Source organism: Malaclemys terrapin, chromosome 4 (genome assembly GCF_027887155.1).
Source record: "Malaclemys terrapin pileata isolate rMalTer1 chromosome 4, rMalTer1.hap1, whole genome shotgun sequence".
NCBI lineage: Eukaryota > Metazoa > Chordata > Testudines > Emydidae > Malaclemys > Malaclemys terrapin.
The window spans coordinates 86591787-86613601 of NC_071508.1; the positions used below are offsets into that span (position 1 = coordinate 86591787).

General features: G+C 50.8%; 1 protein-coding gene across 5 annotated transcripts in view; it reads right to left on the reverse strand.

The window, feature by feature from the left end:
• The window catches only part of SLC8A3 (solute carrier family 8 member A3), a 210883-nt gene that overhangs the window by 10102 nt on the left and 178966 nt on the right, over window positions 1-21815 (reverse strand). For all 5 annotated transcript variants that reach the window (XM_054028667.1, XM_054028666.1, XM_054028665.1 and 2 more), the window contains 2 exons: window positions 3176-3300; window positions 2447-2546 (listed from right to left, as the gene is read on the reverse strand). In XM_054028667.1, the coding sequence (XP_053884642.1) occupies window positions 2447-2546; window positions 3176-3300 (225 nt within the window). The remainder of the gene's footprint in view (window positions 1-2446; window positions 2547-3175; window positions 3301-21815) is intronic.

A 21815-nucleotide genomic window follows, 5' to 3' on the forward strand; every position in this document is an offset into this window, starting at 1 on the left:
AACTAATGGGCAGCCAGATGACCAAGTTGTTATGCATTTGGGTTGTGTAATTAAAAAAACCAGTATGATTCAGAGACACTTAACAGACTGATACATACTAAAAGATAGCGTACATTTTATAAATGGTATGAATGTAAAACATAAAGGGAGAGATGTGATGGAATGCTAGACTATATTATAATGTTCAGCCACAAGATGGCACCATGTGTAACATATCTTGTCTGAGCTGGTAACAGTGATACCTGGCAGTGCATTAAAGTATCGTAAAGGGAACACATTTCTTGTCTCTCTCCGTGATGGAAGCCCTGTAGCCTGTCTGGTATAGAAGTCTGGTCTGCGAGTAGCAGCCCTGCACCTACTGCGTAAAAGCAGTACATGACAGAGATGGCACTCTGTGCACTGGTTATAGGGAGCTGCACTAGCATCTCTGCGGATGCCTGACTGCTTTGTTAACCCTTATGCTGCACATGAGGATGTCTGTCTTGAAATGTCCAAAGGCATAAATGTGTTAGGGTGAACATTCTCTGTGACAATTCCTTTGCAGAGTCAAAGGCTGGCTTTGCTCATTGAAGTGTGGATGGAATAAAATGCCTATTGTATAAGGATTTCCCATCCTACTCTTCTCCAGTCCCTTCCCCTTCCCAGAACAAAATCAATTACCAAAGCACTAATAACACTGGATTAAACTCATATGAATTTGTTTCCAGCTGGGTGCAGCACCATTCCGCCATGGTCTGAGCACTGACTCTAGTAGCTGGTGCCCCAGAGGTTGAGCACCCTAATGTATGCTTGGCAGGAAATACGGAGCAAGGGCTTTAATCAAGCTTCTGAGTTCTTAAGGGGAGACAGTCTGAGGCACAGGGTGGAGCAGCAAACCCGTCTTTCTATCAGGATGGAGAAAGAGAATAAAGATAGGAGGAGAGAAGGAGAGAAAGGGTGGGGGGAATAGAGAGAGAGTCTGCATAGAAAGAAGTGGCAAGAAGAAACCCAGATATCTCTTGCCCCTTCTTACCCTCCCCCCTTTATTTCTCATCAGTCTCAGATGCATGAATCACAAGTTGCCTTTGGGGCTCACTCACTGGCAAGCAGCTCCAGCTAAGCCTGTGCAGCAACCCATCCCCATTGCTGGCTGGGAATTAACCCTTTTCCAAGAGGACTCCAAGGCATCAAATGGCCAAGGTGCACTGAACTGCTGACCTTGCACCACACACTATCCTGTCACTCTCCTGATGCCAGCTTGAAAGGGACATGGCCATCAGCTGATGGTTCATGAAGGGTTTTTAGTTTGTGTTTCAGTGTATTAGTCTCTATTGTTTGCAAAGCACTCCTGGAATCTGCAAAATAGGGGCCTAATCCTGCAAATTACTGAGCACCCTGAATTGCAATGAGAGTGCTGAGGACCTCCTCAAACTGGGCACTAAGGCCTGAATCCACAGGTGTTGCAATGCTGAGTGTCACAGTTCACCACTTTTTTCGGGGGGAGGGTTGGGGGGGGGAAATCTAGAAAAATCACTGTACCTCTGTGGGGTGAGTGCAGGGCACGCTTGCTCTCTGACCCCACTGGGGTTTCCCTCCACACCAGCCCTGAAACCCACAGTTTGGGAAACACTGCCCTAAGCTCCGCCCCTTCACAGAATTTGGTCCCTAAATCTAGGATACAGGGAGGCACCTAGCTCTGTTTGAGGTCCACAGCTGGGAGAACGAGCCAGGCATTTGCCTCACTCCATACAAAACAGCCAGAGGAAGAAGAGGTGGCGCTGCCCATCTTAGGAACTTTAGCCCAGTGGTTAGAACACTTATCTGGGATGTGGGAGACCTGGTTCAATTCCCTCCTTTGCCAGGGGAGAAAGTATTTAAAGAGAGGTCTCCCACCTCTCTGGAAGGTGCTCTAAGCTGAGAGATGGGACAGTCTTGGGGTGGGGGGAAGGGTCTCTCCCAATCTCTCCCGTTGAAACTGTTTCACTGTGTCTAAACAAACAGGCATTGGAGCAGGGCTGGCACCTGAATCTCCCCCCGCCTAGGTGGGTGCCGTAACCACCAGGCTGCAGTGTCATTCTCTGAGCCAGTGGCTGTGTTTTGAACAGCAGTAGGTCAAAGCACACTATGGAACTTGTCGTGTGCAGTAGCAAGGTCCACGTAGTGACTGAGTGCGCTATACATTCCTGCCCTGGCTGTGGCTTGCCGTGCGCTATACCTTTATGTAGACCAGCCCTTAGGTGCTGGAGGCCTATGTCTATAGAATTGAAGCTCCTGGTTTCTATCCCTGCTATCCCGTGCACGTGGTTTAGTTGATACCCATGATCCATGCACTTTTGCAGTACACCACTGAGGAAGCAGAGGCAGTTTCAGGCTGGCTTACACAGGCGCTCAGAGACCCGAGTCTTGCTAGTACATTCCCTTAGGGTTGGTGACCTTGTTATAGCTGGGCACCCTCAGGTCCCCTCACCTGCACTAACAGTAATGGCTTCCATGAACTGGTCCCTCCAGGAATGTGTCCCTACAACCAAAGCCAGGTTTGTCTTCTTAATCAGCTTGTCCACGGTACTCTGTCAATGGGACAAAAATGCACAGCAGTTAAACCAGTTTTGACACCATGTGCTGTTCTGAGAGAACACGGTACTCAGCAGTGTGCCGAGAGGAGCACTCTCGCCCTTCCACTGGGGCTGGAACAGACACTCCCCCTGCCAGGGAGATGAAGCCCCTAAAGATGGGGCTGGTGGCTAGATCCATGCAGCTGCCCTTCTCTTTGTGCAGCGTAGATTCTCCTCAGGCTTCTCCCTGCCCCTCATCCATCCTTCCTCTCCCCAGGCATTTCCACCGCACACGCTCTCTCCATAGGGGTTGCTTTGTCCCCCATCATCTCAGGACACTTGCTCCTCCTCTCTCTACAGGGTAACTCACCTGCTCTCTCCACAAGGTGCTCATACACCTTCCCTTCATCTCTCCTGAGGCTGCTCCCTCATGCCTCTCTCCTCCGGGTTCTCCCTTAATCTCTCTCTGCTAGGCCTCTTTCTTCAGGCACGCTCTCATTCTCTCTCCCCCCCTTGGCCACTCCCTCTCTCTCTTATGGCTGTCCTCTCTGTTCAAGCCTCTACCTATATCCCTTCCCTCCGGCTGCTTCCTCTCCAGTGACACTATTATCTTCTCATGAAGAGCCCCGGTACTCAGCACTGACCTTGAATTCATAGGACTCCTCAATGATGACCTCTAGTTTGGGATGCTCGCCCAACACTGGCTTCCCCATCTCTGCAATCCTCTTGGCTTCCTCTTCTTCAATGGTCAGCTTCCTCTCTGCCACTTCTGTGAAAACAGCATCAACACTCAGCTGAAGCTGAGCACAAGACAGGGGTGCTTGGTAGATGCTGTGAAATGCCTTGGCCACAAATATACACCTCTCACATTTTGCTGAGTTCACAATGAGCCTCATGAGAGTTAATGGTGGGACATTAGGTGAGTGGGCTTTTTAAAGAGCTTCTTGTTGTACCTTCAATGAATTATACTTCTCCTGAAAATGAGGAACCTATCCCACCAGCTCGAGCCAGCACACACTGGGGAAAGCATCCCCTGTAATGCTAAAGCACCTCAGTCCTTACCTACCCCCTCACCCTGACTATTCTAGTCCTTCTTTCCCCTCTACTGCCCATGTGCCTCACTCTGGATCTGCAGCACCCTCAGCTATTCCTACCCTGGGCTTCTCTACTGTAAACCTAGACTGAGCACATCAAGCTGATTGCCCTTGTGGCATATGCTGGGCTTCAACCCAGGACTCCAGAAGTGAAAGACTAGTGCATTAAGGGCTTGATCCTGTGCCATTAAAGCTAATGTGAGTTTTCCCATAGCCTTTAATGGGAACAGGATCAAGCCCTAAGACATTAGTGATGAAAGTGCTAGGTTAGGTATCCCTATTATTATAGTACTGAGAACCCCTAAACCTGATTTTAGTAAAACTGTGAACATGTGGGCATATTCTGCCCTCTTCATCCACATGGTCCAACTAGGATGGCAATGGGAGTTCTGTAGGAGGAATGAGTGAAGAATATGCTGCTGGCCACGAGGTCTCAGTCAATCTGGAGAGGGAAGATGCAGTTAACAGGCCCATAACTGCCCCCGCTCTCACTTCTGGCTTGCCAGACCAATTCATTGCCATTTACAGAATGTCGAGGTGGTGACGTGTCCAGGTTATTTCACAGCAGCGGGAGATAGCAATGGGGCCTACCTTCCCCGAGGGGGACATCACCTAGAGTTGGAATGTAGTAAGAACTGGCAGCACGAGTCCAGAAACATCTTGACTGGGAAAGGGTGTGCTCCTGCAGGGCTGCCCTCATTTTCACTGGCAGCCTGCAAATACATTGTTTCTATTAAGATTTCTAATAGAAACACCCACGTTTTTGAGGAGCAAAAGCCAAGATTTCACCAAAAACACAAAAGATCTCAGGGAGAAAAGGCCAGTATATACCAAGGGACAGGGCCGGCTCTGGCTTTTTTACCGCCCCAGGCAAAAAAGCCTCCTGCTGCCCCCCCACCCTCCTGCGGCAGGGTAGGGTGCCGAGCCTGGCTGCGGGCCGCTGTCCCAGAACGCCGTGGGGAGGGTGGCGAGCCCGTCGTGGCTCCGCTGGCGGCTGGAGCCCCGGGAGGAGGGCGGAGAGCCCAGCCGGCGCTCCGCTCTCCCTGGCGTCCAGAGCGCTGGGGGGAGGGCGGCGAGCCGGCCGTGGCTCCGCTGGCGGCTGGAGCCCCGGGAGGAGGGCGGAGAGCCCAGCCGGCGCTCCGCTCTCCCCGGCGTCCAGAGCGCTGGGGGGAGGGCGGCGAGCCGGCCGGGGCTCCGCTCTCCCCGGCGGCCAGAGCGCCGGGGGGAGGGCAGCGAGCCTGCCGCGGCTCCACTGGCGGCCGGAGCCCCGGGAGGAAGGCAGCGAGCCCAGCCGGGGCTCCGCTCTCCCCGGCGGCCAGAGTGCCAGGACGAGGGCGGAGAGCCCGGCCGCAGATCCGCTCTCCCCGGCGACCGGAGCGCTGGGGGAGGGCAGCGAGCCCGCTGCAGCTCAGCTCTCCCCAGCGGCCGGAGCACCGCACCGCGCCACCCCCCTCCAGGTGCCGCCCCAAGCACAAGCTTGGTGGGCTGGTGCCTGGAGCCGGCTCTGCCAAGGGACATAACTAATTGTTTAAAAAAATCAAAATGGTCCTTTACCCTGTCTTGAACCCCTTTATTAGTCTGACACACACCCCTCCCCCCATTCCTCCCCCTGCTTAAGCAACCACAGCTTTAGTGGGATTGAAGCACCAATTCTTGTTATGCTTTAGCACAAGAGCCCTTTTAAGAAAATGTTAATGTGCAGACATGTTTTCTAGTTTGAATTGATCAAGAGATAGAATCTTTTTATTCCCCTTTGATTCGAAAATTGCTTTGAGTAGTCTATTCCATTCAGGGCTTGCTTTAACTCTCACCCAGATATATATTCACAGGGGCAGGCACACACACTCTTAATTCTTTCATTCTGCACTGTAATTACGCTTACATCACATTGTGCATTTCCTGGGGGATTCCTATCACTGGAAAATGTACAGGAAAAAATAGGTCAGGGACCAAGAGGGCTTTCTTTTCATATAAAACTGGATGATTAATCCTTGATGGAGAAAAAAGTGTTCCCAAGCTTCTGAAGGTGGGAAACAAGGTGCCCCATGTGGTGCTGCCTTTGAGGAGCAATCCACTAAGACATCCCCTTGTGGTGTTGTCTCTGGTCCTGGATGATACCCTGAAGGCTCCCCATGTGATGCTGTCCATGGTAACGATGCAGAATCAACCAGTCCATTGATGTGGATGCTGTCCATGGTGTTAATTATGGTCCCCCCCCCCCCCCAGCTTGCTGGGCTAACAAAATGAAAGTGGAGACTGGCACTAGGATGAAGGTGGGGATGATTATTCATGAATTTATCTTCAAATGCTGCATTGTGATTGGACCTGGCCATGGTTGTTTGCTTTCCCACTGACTTCCACGTGATAGGTTTTTGTTCACATGGCTGTTTGGGGTGGAACTTCCTTTCATGTGACTTTTGGGATTCATGTGCAAACGCACATATTCAGGATGGAAGTGTTCTACTGGCCAATCTCTGTATACTGGCTTCACATGTTTGGGAGCAAGGGTGTAAGGAGGCCTGGATAGAGTAGGAGAGCCTCGTGAAAAAACGGTTACGCATCTTCTCGTAACCGTTGTTCTTCGAGGTGTGTTGTTCGTGTCCATTCCAAGCAGGTGTGTGCATGTGCACGGTAGCCGGAAGATTTTTCCCATAGCAGCCTCCATCAGGTTGGTCTGGGCGCCCCCTGAAGTCGCATCTTTATGGCACTCAATATAGAGCCCTACTGTTCCGCTGCCCCCTCAGTTCCCTCTTGCTGGCTACTCTGACAGAGGGGTAGGAGGGTGAGTATTGGAATGGACATGAACAACACATATCGAAGAACAACAGTTAAGAGAAGGTGAGTAATCCTTTTTTCTTCTAAGAGTGCTTGTTCATGTCCATTCCAATCAGGTGACTCATAAGCCCAAGTTCAGGAGGTGGGGTCAGAGTTGTCTACTGATTGGAGCACAGCTCTTCCAAAGGCTGCATTGTCCCTGGCCTGCTGGGTGATTGCCTAGTGCATGGTGAAAGTGCATATGGAGGACCACATCGCTGCTCTGCAGATTTCCTGGGTGGGAACCTGCACCAGGAACGCCGTTGAAGAGGTCTGAGCCCTGGTGGAGTGCACAGTGATCGGAGGAGCAGGCACCCCTGCCAGGTTGTAGCACTCACAGATGCAGGACGTGATCCATGACAAAATCAGTTGAGAAGAGACAGGAAGACCTTTCATTCATCCACCACTGCCATGAATAACTTGTCAGACTTTCAGAATGGTTTCATTCTCTCAATGTAGAAGGCTAGCGCTCTGCGGACATCCAGTGGGTGAAGCCTCTGCTCCCTGCTGCTCGAGTGCTGCTTAGGATAGAACACTGGGAGGTAGACGTCCTGGTTGGTGTGAAACTGGGAGACAACCTTCCGGAGGAAAGCCAGATGAGGCCTGAGCTGGACCTTGTCCTTATGGAACACAGTGTAAGGGGGCTCTGATGTCAGGGCCTTGAGCTCAGAATCCCTCCTGGCCGAGGTTATCGCTACCAGAAACGCCACCTTGTATGAGAGATAGAGTAGGGAGCATGTTGCCAAAGGTTCAATGGGCGATCCCAGGAGTCTGGAAAGAGTCAGATTGAGGTCCCAAGCCGGGACAGGCTGCCAGACGTGCGGGTATAGCCTGTTGAGACCTTTAAGGAAACGGCTGACCATAGGGCTAGCAAAGACCGAGCGGCCCTCTCCACCTGGATGAAAGGCAGAGATGGCGGCCAAGTGAACCCTTGACATCACCAAACTGATGACATGGACAGCCCCTGCTGTTTGAGATGGAGAAGATAGTCTAAGATAAGTGGCACAGAAGTGAGTGTCGGGGACGAATGATGCTGCACAGACCAGATTGAAAATCTTTTCCACCGAGCAAGGTAGGTAGCCTTGGTGGAGGGTTTTCTACTGCCCAGGAGGACTTGTCTAACTGAGACAGAGCAGGAGAGCTCCATCAGGTTCAGCCATGAGCTTCCACGCCGTGAGGTGCAGCGACTCGAGGTTCGGATGCTGGAGCTATCAATATCACTGAAGCTTGTTCCCTCCATATCTTGACGAGCATCTTGTGAACAAGAGGGATAGGCAGAAACGTGTAGAGGAGATGGCCTCCCCATGGGAGGAGGAACAGGTCTGCAATGGAGCCCAGTCCAGTGATGATGCATCCGTCACTAGGGAGAGAGACGGCTGAGGGCTGGAGAAGGGGACCCCTGCACATACTACCTGTGGGTCGAGCCACCAAAGGAGGGAGTCGAGAACCTGGCAGGGCAGGGTCATGACCCTGTCCAAATTGTCCCGGGCTGGCCGATACACCAACGCTAGCCATAAATGAAGAGGCTGAAGCCTGAGTCTGGCATGTTGCACCATGCAGGTACAGGCTGCCATGTGTCCTAGAAGTTTCAGGCAATTCCTTGCTGTGGTGGTGGGGAACTGTCTGAGACCTCGTATGATGTTGCCCAGGGACCGAAACCTTGCTTCCGGGATGTATGCCCTGGCTTGTGTCGAGTCAAGTACTGCCGCTATAAACTCTATCCTCTGAACCGGGAACAGCATTGATTTCCCCTCGTTCAGAAGAAGGCCCAGTTTGTTGAATGTCGATCTTATGAAGTCGACTTGTGTCTCCACTTGAGACCTGGAGTGGCCCCTGATGAGCCAGTTGTCGAGGTGCGGGAACACCTGTATCTGCCGTCTGCGCAGGAACGCAGCCACGACTGCCATGCACTTGGTGAACACTCAAGGAGCCACTGACAGGCTGAAGGGGAGAACTGTGAACTGGTAATGGGTGTTGTTCACCACAAATCTGAGGTATTTTCTGTGGGACAGAATTATTGCTATGTGAAAGTACGCGTCCTTCAAGTCGAGGGTAGCATACCAGTCTCCTGGATCCAATCAAGGGATGATGGAGACCAAAGAGACCATGTGAAACTTGAGCTTCTTCACAAACTTGTTGAGTTCTCGCAGTCTAGGATGGGCCTGAGTCCACCTTTGGCTTTCAGAATTAGGAAATACCAAGAATAGAAACTCTTGCCCTTCTGCTCCCGAGGAACCTCTTCCACTGCCCCTAGCAAAAGGAGTGAGTGCACCTCCTGTATAAGGAGTTGCTCGTGAAAGGGGTCCCTGAAGAGGGACAGAGAAGTGGGGGTAGAAGGGTGGGAAGGCACAGAATTTGATGGAGTATCCCCTCTCTACTATGCGGAGCACCCAGCGGTCTGAAGTGATATGGGATTATGCCCGGCAGAAAGGGGACAGTCAGGATGAAAAGGTAAGGCAGGGCAGATCCAGTTCTTGTTCTGGTGTGCTGTCCTCGATCACACCTTCAAAAGATTGGTTTGGGGCTGGAAGGTGGTTTGAGTTGGCCAGAGCCCTGTCCTGAGGACAGGTGTGGCCTTTTTCTGCTGCTCCTATTCCTCCTCTGGGAAACGTCCTGTCGGTTCTGTTGGTAGAACCGTGGAGGAGGCTGAGGTCTGAAAGGCTTCCGCTGCGTGGCAGGAGTGTGTAGGCCCAAGGATTAGAGGGTGTCTCTAGAGTCTTTTGCTGTGTAGCCTTTTATCTGTCTTCTCCGAAAACAGAGTCAAACCCTCAAAGGGGAGGTCCTGTATGGTCTGCTGGACCTCATACAGGAAACCAGAGACTGGAGCCCCTTCTCCTGCCACCCCCGTAGACATGACTCTCGTGGCTGTGTCAGTACCGTCCAGCACAGACTGGAGGGAAGCTCGGGAGATTAGCTTGCCCTCCTCAATCAAGACTGAAAACTCAGCATGGGAGTCTAGGGGGAGCAGTTCCACAAATTTTGCCATTGCGCCGAGGTATTATAACAGTACTGACTCACAATGTCCTGTTGGTTGGAAATTTGGAGCTGCAATCCACCCATGGAATAGACCTTCCTCCCGAAAACGTCAAGTTTTTTAGCCTCCCTGTTTTTGGGGGAGGGGCCTTGGAAACCTTGCTGCTCGCGCTGATTAGCAGCGTCCACAACAAGGGAATTAGGTTGCGGGTGGGAATAAAGATGTTCATAACCTTTAGAGGGCACAAAATATTGCCGTTCATTGCGCTTGACAGTGAGTGGGAATGAGGCTGGGGTCTGCCACAGGGTTTTGTTGGTGTCTGCAATAGTTTTTATGAGCGGCAAGGCAATACGGGAAGGTCCAGAGGGCGCAAGGATATCCACCATAGGATCGGAGTCCTCTACTACCTCCTCTGCCTTGATGCCCAGACTCTGGGCAACCTGGCGCAGCAACTGCTGCAACACCCAATTGTCTTTGAGCGCCAGGGCTATGGCGGTGCCAGCCAGCACCTTGTCCGGCAATGATGAGGAGGAAACCCCAAAGAACAGTGGCTGTTCCCTGCCATCGGCGCCCAAGGGATCCCATGACTCTTGGGGATACCGGATAGGTGCCGACGCGGACGGTGCCGTACTTAGAGCTGGGGCTATTGGCACCGAACTCGGTGCCGATGTCAGCATCAGAGCCGCCGCTCGTGGCAGTGTCAGTGCTGGAGCTGCCGTCGGGGCCGGGGCTGCTATCAGTGCCACTGTTGGCATAGGAGCTGCTGTCAAGGCCAGTGCCGGTAATAGCGGCACCGACTAAGCCAATGTCGGCAGCAAAGCTGCAGCTGCTGCTGAAGTTGGTCCTGAAGTTGGGCTGGCGACGGTGCTGCAGCTGATAGTGTTGACACCGGTGGCACTGGTTCAGTGGCTGGTTGCTCAGCCAGTGGGCTAAAGGTGGCCAAAGCCATCGAAGTCACCACTGAGTGGGACCCTTGACTCCTTCCCTGCCTCTGGTGAAAGGCCCCAGGAGTCCAGAAGGGCCACTGCAAGGGGTTCTGCCACTGCGGTGGCCATGGCACTGGGTCAGCCCGTCTCTCCCGCCGTGACCTGGACCTCCTGCTTCTGCTCTTATCAGAGCAGTAGGAGTCTGATTCTGACTCTGAGGTCTCCAAAAAGGAAGACCACGGAGGAGCTGTGCTTTGGGTCACTGAACGTCGGGCACTCGGGGACCGACTGGGTTCTCTCCCTGGAGGTGTCAATGTCGGGAGTGCCATGGAGAAGGGGAGCGCCAGGACATCATTGCTGGCTTTCCTCTTGACTGCACCTGCCGTGGTGGTGCTGACGGGGTCAGAGCCTCCTCTGTCCTAAGGGGTGAGAACAGCGGCATGAGGCGCAGCAAGTTTTGAGCCACCTCAAATGCCTTCAGTGTCAAGGGGAGCGGCAGCCATCCACTCTTTAGAATTGCCTGGGGGAGAATGCTCCCTCTTCAGCTTCTTCTGAGGCACCTAGACACCGATTGGCCACAGGAGGAGCCATGCAGGCACCGAGCATCTCGAGAGGAGACCTTTCTCGGCACCGGTTCCCAAGATGATGGTGCCAATGAGGATGTGCTGCGTGCGGGGTCCTCTGACCCCGGGTCTGAGTGGGGGCGAAGAGCTGCCTCCATTAGGAGAACCTTAAGCCACTCTTCCCTTTTTTTAATAGTTCTGGGACAGAACTTGCAGCAGATCCTACAGTGGTCCTTTTGGTGACCTTCCCCTAGGCACCTTAAACAAGAAGCGTGGGGGGGTCACTCTTTGGCATGCACTTACCGCAGACCTCACAGGTTTTAAACCTCGGGGACTGCGGCATACTCCAGTTCCGGGGAGTCAGAAGGGGGGGGGACACCCCCAATTAACTCTAAACTAACTAAAACTATTATACTATACTAACTGATTAAGAACTACACCTCTACCCCGATATAATGCTGTCCTTGGGAGCCAAAAAATCTTACCGCGTTATAGGTGAAACCGCGTTATATCGAACTTGCTTTGATCCGCCAGAGTGCACAGCCCCGCCCCCCCCGGAGCACTGCTTTACTGCGTTATATCTGAATTCATGTTATACCAGGTTGCATTTTATCGGGGTAGAGGTGTATGTACAATAATGAAGATAAAAACACCTGCTAAGCAAGGACTATCGGACGTTCCAGCTAACCGTCACTGGCGGTAAGAAGGAACTGAGGAGCTGGCGGGTTGGCAGGGCTCTATTATTGAGCGCCATGAAGGTGCGACTCCAGGGGGCGCCAAGGCCGACCGGATGGACACTGCAATGGGAAAAATCTTCCGGCTACCGTGCCATGCGCATGCGCACACACCTGATTGGAATGGACACGAACAAGCACTTGAAGAAGAAAAATCACTGACTTTCTCAAATATAAATAATAGAATATTGGCATGATGCGGAAAAGGGAAGACCGGGGAGAGGCATGGAGATGCTTGAAAAACAACAGTCCCTTGCCTGCAGACACTTGGCACATGTTCTATCTTCAGAAGCTGTCTGCAGTGTGGCTAGGCCCTCAGGATCAAGTCCCATGGGAAACCACCTCTACCAATTCCACAGGCTTATTTATAAGACCCTGCAGCCATGTGGTCACCTGACAGTATGACACTGAATGGCTACTGACAGTAGGCCCATCAAGCCCACTGCCATTGACAGGCTGAAACGGAGAGCCAGCAAGCAGCTGGGCCAGTGACTAGGGCAGAGTTGGTGAACTAGCTGCAGCAGCAATGTGGTGATGGTGGGTCCCTTGCTGGTACTTCAGCATTTGAACTTAGGATGGCACAAGCCCATGATGTGGTTTGCTGTGGAAAAGCTGCTCTTGGTGAGTGGGATGTGCCCTGTATAGGAGAGAGCAGGAACCTGCAGAAGGGTGGGCGAAACCAGCAGAGGGGCCAAGAGATGCTGCAGGAACAGCAACAGCAAAGCAGGCGGGCTAGAGGCTTAGGCTGGAGATGTACCAGCAGCAAGCGATTGAACAGTCAGAGGAGGCCAACCAGAATTGGCATCCAGTGTAAGAGGCCAGAAATGATTATCTGAATGCTAGCACAGAGGATGTGCCTGCTCTGAGTTCCTGAGCCGCTCATGAGGTGGACACTGCTGCTTCTGGCCAACAGGTACCAGTGCTGCTGCCAGGTGGATACTACTGCTGCTGCTCCCTGCGGTTAGGTCAGCAGCATCAACCACCTTCTGCTCATCGGGCTGCTGAAATGGGTACTGTTGCTTCTCCTGTTGACAGCCAGTGTAGGATTCTCCCTCTGATGCCTGGGCTGCGGAGATGACTACTAGTGCAAGTCAACAGGAGTCTCCCGATGATGTTGGGGCTGCTGGAGGGAATGTTCCTACATCTCCTGCTGCTAATGAGTTGCATCCTTCTGATCTGCAGGCTGGAGCTGAGAGCCTTCTCCAGACTTTGGAGGCTGCTCTGACTAATGGACACATCCCACTGTTATTATTTCACGAGTTTCAAGGAATTTCATAAAACAACCAATCAACCAACCACCCTCAAACAAGTAAATCTGGAGATCTACAAAATGGTGCAGCTGACACCAGCGTCATCCCCACTGACAAGCCTCATCTCATCAACAAGGGGCGTCAGGATGTCTCTTAAGAGTCCTTGCAAGTGGCAACTTTGACCACACAAATTTCAGACTGCTGACTTTCTGAGACTGAGTGGGAGGGCTCTAAGAAGTGGGAAGATACAACACAGAGGAGTCTTGCTCTGGCCAAGCACTGAGGCAGGAATTACTCAGGGATTCTTGTACAGTTTATAAACACCCCAGGTAATGTCAGAGACAATGAGGGTTTATGAATCCTGTACAGATTCCAGCAGATCTCCTATTCCTCACAAGAAGTCATATAGGAATTATAAACTCAGCATGGACTCTTTTTATAAACCTTGCCTGGACTCACAAACCCTGCCAGATTGATTGCAAATGTTATAAACCCTACAAGGCCTGCAGAGTTTATGAAATACACAAGGAATCCTAAGGCAGTTGATACTACATTAATCCTCGTAAAAGCAGACACAAATACATCCATCTTTTGAAATCAATAATGTACTTCAAAATGTCGCAGCAGACCTCTCAAGCTCTACAGTTGGCAATCCTCTTTTCAGCTGATCGAAATAAGTTGGTAAACTGCACAGAGCAACAGAGACTGCAGCAACTGGCAAAAAAACAGCAGTAACAAGGCATAGTGGAGCTCAGAGACAAGGTGCTGGGAGCCAATGGGCACAGGACAGGTTACCATGTGAGGGGAGAGGATACCAAAGGGCACAGAGTGGCAGAAGCAGGAGTGCAGTTAGGTTAGGGTAGCAGCACCAGAGGACATTGCCCTGCCTTTTGGCCCTTTGCTACATGTCCTATTGCACATTTTGTTTATAGGAAATTAAGAGGCTCATGTCACAGAACAATTAGTAGAAAATGTTTGGAAACGAAAGCATCAAAGGAAATTCCTAGATGATTCACGATATGTCTCAATAAGTGAAGGGGAAAAGAAAGCCTCAAATATGTATTTAAAAAACCAACCAAACACTGGAAAGCCAGTGAAATTCTAAGTTAAGTTTAAACTTCAAAAAATCCTCAAAGTACTGAAAGTGCAGAGCTGGAGGACCCCAAACAATCTTAACTCTGCCTCTGTATTGCCACCAGTTCTCCATGCTATTTTAAGTGGCAATCTTATGTCTGGACACTTGATATCTACAATGTTGACAGTATGAGTCACATGTATCAACTGAATGGTATCATACTCACCATATGTCTGTAAGTGACACCCAAACATATTCTGTGGGTGCCACCTACACGACCAATTCACTGTCTGGTAGCAAGACTGAAAAACCAACATTTCTAGGCACTAAATCCAAGAGTTATAGCATGCTCATCACCATGGTAGCTGAGCCACCTTCAAGTCTCAGATTTTTTAAAACAAATTATTGCTTTGTTTTTTCATTCTCCCTCCTATTTGTTTGTTTTATTTATTGTGGAAAATCTAAGTAAATTAAGCGAGTTTTGTGATTTGTTCTGTGGGTGATGAGGGCCATGGTCATTCTGCTGTTAGATCCATAATTGACGGGCAGCTGGGAAGAACATTCTGTCTCCTACACTCATGTGTCTCACAGTTGTATTGTTCTGCTGTAATATCATTGTTAATGGCAGTCGTGGTCATGTGGAGAGAGCCAGATCCTCAGGTAACCTTGGCCAATCCCCTGGAGGGCTTTGGAAATCAGGACTAAAAACCTTGATTTTGATTCTGTGTTCCACAGGAGGCAATGCACACAGTGGAGCACTGGGTGTTGTGCGCTCAGTGGACTGTGTTGCTGAGTGTGTGGGCCACCTGTAGATGGAAGAGGGCATTGTTATAAGTTGCAACCATTTAGACATCTAGAAACAGAGAAGAGGCCAAAAAGGCCTGGTCTTTCTTGATGAGTGCAATTCACTTCTACTGTGCTTCCTGCTAGCCATCACCATAACCTCCATCTTCTCCACGCTGAGTTTCAACCAACTATTCTTCATCCAGGGGTCGATGACTCCATGGTTTCTGGGAGATGGTGCTGATAGTGTTGTATATTAAAGAAATGTAGAACTAGGCATCATCTGCATATAGTTGTCACCTGAGACTGTGCTATTATATGATCTCTTCCTGCAGCTTCATGCACCCTTCATGCCAAATCAGATGGAGGAGAAGACTGAAACTTTTGGGACTCCACAGATGAGGGCAGAGAGTAGTTGCTTATCCTGATTCTTGAGTGTTCAGTTTGAGAAGAAGGGTTGGTGTCATCTCAGAGATACCTGTCCACCCAGGCTAAGTAATTGGCACAGACTAGGAGTCTCAAATGCCGTGCCAAGATCCAGCGGTATGAATATGCCATTTGTCCATGGAAAAGAGGCCGTCTTGCCCATTATGCCTAATATACACAAAAAGGACTTAACCAACACACATCTCACCTTCTCAGGAGTTGTCTCCTCTATGGGGGATGCAGCAGGGGTCGATTTAACAGGTCTAGTGACGACCCGCTAAAACGATGGCAGAACGCTCTCCGGTTGACCCCAGTACTCCAGCTCTCCGAGAAGAGTAAGGGAAGTCAACTGGAGAGCGTCTCCTGTCAACTCAGCACAGAGAAGACACTGGGGTAAGTCGACCTAAGCTACGTCAATTCCAGCTACATTATTCACGTAGCTGGAGTAGCGTAACTTAGGTCGACTTACCCCAGTAGTGAAGACAAGCCCTCTGTCTCTCCCATCTCAGTGATTCTCTGATAAGCCTCCCAACCTGTGTCTTCACTGTGAGGCAGAAAACTATTATTATCCCTACATTACAGATGTGGGATCTGAGCAAGGAGGAGAATTTCTCAAGGCCAAAGAGCAAATAAACAGTAGAGCTGGGCATAGATCCCAGTTGTTCTGGCTCCCTGTCCTTTGTTCTAAGCAGTATGTGCTATATTGGCAGGAAATACCAAAGTTAAATTTAAATCTGGGTTGACCTAAAATACAGGTCCTTGAACCCAGAGGAGTATTCCCTGCAGGGGGTGTATGTCCTGCTGCAGTGTCCAAGAGCTCATTGGATAAATTTGGGATGCCTTCAGGAGGAGGTATATGGTCAAATGCTCCTACCTTCATGTGCCTCTCTACATCTGAGTGCATAAAACTCTCCCCTCCCCTCCTCAGCAGAAAAATAACAAGAGCTATGAGAGTTTTTTTTAAAGAAAGACCATTTTTAATTTGGCAGGTCAAGTCTGTCAAGGTGAACGCTGCCAAACAGCAGCTTAATTATTAACCAGTCCTGATTTCTGTTTGTATCAGCCTCAACACGCAGCTTTCAATGTGGATTGCACCCTGGACTCCTGGCTGTCAACTCCAATTAGCCTGATAAGGTCGGGAGACACCAGGCAAGAAAAGGAGCCTGGCAATTCTTCCTGGGTTCCCTCCTCTGTCTCTTAGAGATGGGTAAGGCTGGAGGAAAGGCTTCCTCCTAACTCCTTCTAGTCTAAACATAAGCGAATGTGAACATTATTCCTATTATTTAACATGCAGATTGTGGGAGCACATACAGGTCTCAACCAAGTTAGGCCCTGTTGTGCTAGGTGCTGTACAAACATACGACAATCCTTGCCCCAAAGAGCCCAGAGTCTAAAAGACAAGATCTAACAGGTGGGGAGGGTGGAAGTGATGGGGATGTGAACAATTCCCAGGCAGTCAGTGTTAATGATGACAGCTCACGTGAATGGCAATGCAGACTTATGGATAGACTGTTTCCTGATTCAGGGTCACAATCTGCCCACATGGCCTTACCACGGGACAAAATGCTTTGTAATGGTAAGTGACAAAGAGTTTCACTAAACACCCCAAAGCCTTATGCAGAATTATTCAGTATGCTAAACCAGTCTGGAAATGTCAGGCTCTCTCCGCGGAGGAAGGTGAGACCGTGTTGCAGGGAGTCAGTTCTCTGAGGCCTCCTCTTCCTGGCTCTGCCACTGACTCGCTCTGTCACGTTAATGCTCCAGCCCTCAGTTTCCCTACCCGCACCATGGAACCCGACAGGGGCATCCTGTGGGTTAAGTCACTGATATTTGGGAAGTGCTTTGAGATCAGTCCATGGACAGCACTATAGCAGTGTCAAGCATGCTTAGTGTGAGATTGCAGCATTTGAGGCTGGAAATACTGGGAACACAACCCTTCTAGGCACTTCTAGTACTAGCCAGAACTGGGAAGGACAGAGACATCTGTGGAAACGGGGTTGCCTGCAATAGCAGGGGACAGGACTCATTGATTCTCAGGTGCCTACCAATCCAATGTCCCAATAACACTCATTTAGAATAAAAACAGGTTCTCCAAAATATGTGGAGACCCCCACAGGGGAAAGAGGTTGGATGAAGCTGGGCTACATTCATGACGTTTACCCCTCGCTAATCAGCTGGGCATCGCCTGGGAGTTGTCTAATTCACAGGGATTTTAGGGGTTGGGGATGCTAACTGGGGAAGATGGAAGATTTCCAGCTGCTGTGAAATAAATGCAAATGACGAGTCTTAGAAACAGCAGTTCAAGGCACTTTGTCTCTTTTTGGCTGCAAACACCCTCACCTGCCTGACCTACCCATACAATGTGACCCAGCTGCCCCTGCCATCGCTTCTCAACATCGTCCCTGGGTAGGAAGGAGGTGGGGTGCACTGGGAGCTCAACTAGGGGTGAGGAAGAAGCAAAAATGGTTCAGAGAGAGAGAGATGGGGTGCATGGCCAATCCATCCTGGGCAGGGAGGATGAGGCGCTTGACTCAAGGGAATTGGGGGACACATCGAGGTAATAGGAGTGCGGTTCACATTGGGTGAGGGGCAGGGAGGCAGAGCAGCTGTCGTGCAAAGACAAAGAGGTGATACCGAACAGAGACGTAGTAATCTCAGTCCTGCAGGACAGCACTCTAAGGCTTTCCGTGTATCTGTTGCCAGTGTGAAGCACAATGTGTATCCCACTTGGCTGTGCACCAGCTAGTGTCAAGGAATAAAGTGACACTGCAGGAGATGCCAGCAGAAGACTCAGAGCATCCCTTCCCCCAACCTGCTCTCTCAAATGCTTGTCACCTGTAGGGGAAACCTGAGAGAACCTGGCTGGGTCAGCATCAGCCTGTGCATGCAAGGGAGTTTCCTCCATCTCATGTCCCAGTAGCACTCACTTCCTTCTAGCAAGTGTAGCTCTTTAACAGAACTGCCAAGAGGCTTTTCCTTTTGCTGTTTTTATTCTAAGAGCCACATTCTACCCCCACCCTCCTGTGTCCCGGGCACAGGCCCTTCCTATGGCCCAGGAGCACAGGTTAGTGTAGCTATGCTGGAGGGTGAGGGGACACAATCCTCCACCTAACGTCACAGATTAGCTGCTGGGCTGTGGCTCCACTGGCCCCTGTCCAGGGCACAGCAGGGTGTGACGAAGTGGGGGGTTTTCTTGTTTTCGGTGGGGTTTCAATGGTTGGCAGGCGGAGGAGGTGGGACTCAGTTTCCCTGGGTGTTAGTGGTTTAATGAGGTGAGGGGAGAGGGAGTTTGTTTTGCAGAGGACCAGAGAGAGGACTTGGGGACCCAGCCGATGGCCTGGAGGATGGATACCTCAGCGACCGGTGACCTGGCGACCCGGAGGCCCAGCTGAGGAGACGCAGCTGGTTCTGGCCAGTGGGCGGACAATGGGCTGCAGAGTGAGGACCCAGTGACCCAACCAGCTGGTTCCAGCCAGAGGACAGAAGCGAGGAGAGGAGGCCCCGGTTTACGACCCTGTTTACCTGGAGAGAAGACAATGGACAGAGGCGGGGCCTGGGGCCGGTGATCTCAGATGCCCAGCTGGGAAGCAAGGGGGCTCTGGGCTGGAGAGGGGGAGCAGGCAGAGCCCACCTGGATGCAGAGAGACTGGGATGTGCTGGGCTGAGGGAGGCCAGGCCTGAGGCCCTGAGAGTTTCCTGTGCTGTGTTCAACTCTCAATAATCCCTCCTGTTTTATGCTGGCTGAGAGTCACTCCGGTCTAGAGAACAGGGTGGCATCAACCCCTTTGGGGGTGAAGGCCCGGGGGGTCCAGAGCAAGTGGACTCCCTGAGGGGGCCCACGGCAGAGACAGACGTGCTGAGGCTCCGAGAGGTGTGGCTCCAGGAGGTGGAGGGGCCTGACCCCGGGAGAGAGTGTACCCCCGTGAAGGGCTGTCTCACTAACAGGGGCACCCCCCACGGACCGCACGGGGCCAAGAGTGGGCACGATCTGTGAGTCTGTGACACAGGGCGTATGTCTTTGTACTGCAGAAGTGCTAGAGGCCACAGTCTGAAGTGAGGGCTTCACTGGGCTCTATGCTGTCCAAACGCAGAGAAAGAGACAGGCCCGAAGACTTGTAAGGAGAGTTTTATGGAGGGTTCTGAAGGTGGATAATGAGGTAGGTTTGCAGATGTATATGGGGAGCTCCTCCCAAGCATGGGGGGCGGGTAGCCCGGGAGAAAGCACAAAGAAAATTTAACCAGTCGGTGTCGGAGGCTGGTATGATGGGCCGACTGGAGGCAGGAGTGGACCTTTTGATAGTGAATCAGAGATGATAGGTCAAGTGGGGATTGGTCATGAAGGGCCTGGAAAGTAACAACAAGTAGCTTATGTTTGATGGGGGTAGAGAAAGGGAACCCAGTGGAGGAATGCAAAAGAGGAGCAACATGGGCAAAGCGATGGGATAGGAAAATGATCTTTGCAGAAGCATTCTCAATGGGTATGAGTGAGGCCATATTGCCTTTGTCAAAGCCAGAAACGAGGATATTGCTGTGATTGAGATGTGAGATGATGAGAGCCTGGATGAGCATTGTAGCTGTGTGGATGGACAGGAAAAGGCTGCATCTTAGAGATGTGCTGCAGAAAGAATTAGCAAGATTTAAATACAGTCTGGATGTGAGGACCTAGCGAGAGGTCAGACTCGAAGGTGACACCCAGGTAACGGGCCTGAGGGACAGGCAGGATGGTGGTGTTGTCCACACTGATCAAGAAAGGACGTGGTGGGGAGGGCTTGGAACTCGGTTTTGGCCATCTTGAGCTTGAGCTGATGGCTAGACATCCACAAGGAGATGTCAGAGGGACAGGCTGAGCTTTTAGTTTGTACAGAAGGACACAGGTCTGGAGTAGAGAGGTAGATCTGTGAGCTGTCTGCACAGAGATGGAAGCTGAATTTGTGTTTGCAGATAAGGGGAAGAGGGAGAAGAGAAAGGGACCAAGGACAAAGCCCTGTGGAACCTCTGTAGGAAGCTGGAGGGGGATGACGAGGATCCTCCAAAGGACGTGCTGAAGGAATGATTAGAGGGAGAAAGAGAACTAGGAGATGACAGAGTCATGGAAGTCCCGGGAGGTCAAGATTTCAAGAAGAACATGGTTGATGGTGTGGCAAATAGCAGACAGGTCAGTCAGGATGGAGTCCTGGTTCTGAGCTTTGACCAGGAAGAGGTCATTAGAAACTTTGATGAGAGCAGTTTCAGAGAAGTGCATGGGACTGAAGCCAGAGTGGAGAGGGTCTAGGATGGAATTGGAGAAGCGGAACTCCCGACAGTGAGATTGTAAACAGCACGTTCAATTAACTTAGGGCTTGTCTACATTACCGGCTGGATCAACGGGCAGCGATCGATCCAGCGGGGGTTGATTTATTGCGTCTAGTTTAGATGCGATAAATCGACCGCCAAGCACTCTCCCGTTGACTCCGGTACTCCACTAGGGTGAGAGGCGCAGGCGGAGTCGATGGGGGAGCGTCAGCCATTGACTTACCGCAGTGAAGACACTGGGTAAGTAGATCTAAGTACGTTGACTTCAGCTACAAGAAGAACAGGAGTACTTGTGGCACATTATTCACACATTATACATTATTCACGTAGCTGAAGTTGCATAACTTAGATCGATTTCCCCCCTCCCCCCAGTGTAGACCAGGCCTTAGAGATGAAATGGAGAAGAGGTGGTAGTTGGAGAGGCAAGTGAGGGAAAGGGCGTTTTTTTCAGAAGGGAGAGATTATAGCACTTCGATATCGTGAGGGGAGAGAGTCAAAGGAGAGTGAAAGGTTAAGGAGAAGAATAAGAGAGAGGATGTGACTGGGTCCCAGGGACATCAGGTAATGGGATGGATGGCATCACTGGGGGACATGGAGGGGAGCAGATGATAAATTTCTGCATCCGTGACAAGGGAGAAGGACAGGAGAGTCATAGGAGGGGAAAGGACAGTTCAGCCTCCATGGTCCATTCAATCCTTGGCTTTTCTGCTGAGATGGAAGACAAGGCAGCCATTTAAGCCACTTGTAACATGGACATCTGTCTATTAGAAAATACACCAACATCATCAAACAGCCATCAATTGGTAACAGCTTCTAGTCATTCTCTGAACTAGAGTGGATTCCAACCAGCAACCTAGAGGTAAAGGGCTCTCACAGAGCTCATTAACCATCCCATGAGCTACCTAATGCCCATGTCTGGAATGGGTTTTTCTGCAGATGAGGTTCACTTCTTTTGGGGAATGCAGTGTTAGGAAGAAACTGAAATGATAATTAAAATGGGCTTTTTCTTGCAGCTGCCTTATAATAAAATCCCAGCTAAGTAAAATAAATCTTGGGCACGAATGAGCTCAGCTCCCCTGAGAAAAGTCTATCGATCAATCGGACTTGGGGAAGACTGTTGGCTAAGAGATAATCTCGTTTCTGAGATTAGCATAATGATATGTCTGTTAGCTGAACATACACACACTCACACTCACATTCTGAGCACTGAATATTCGATGTGCCTTTCTAACAACAGGGGGAGTGTGAATTTAGATAGCCACTGAAGGTTATTTTGAGATGTGATGCATCTGGCATTACATGTACCAGCTTGTTAAATCTGAGCTAGGAGAATCTGCACCCTTACAAGAGGAA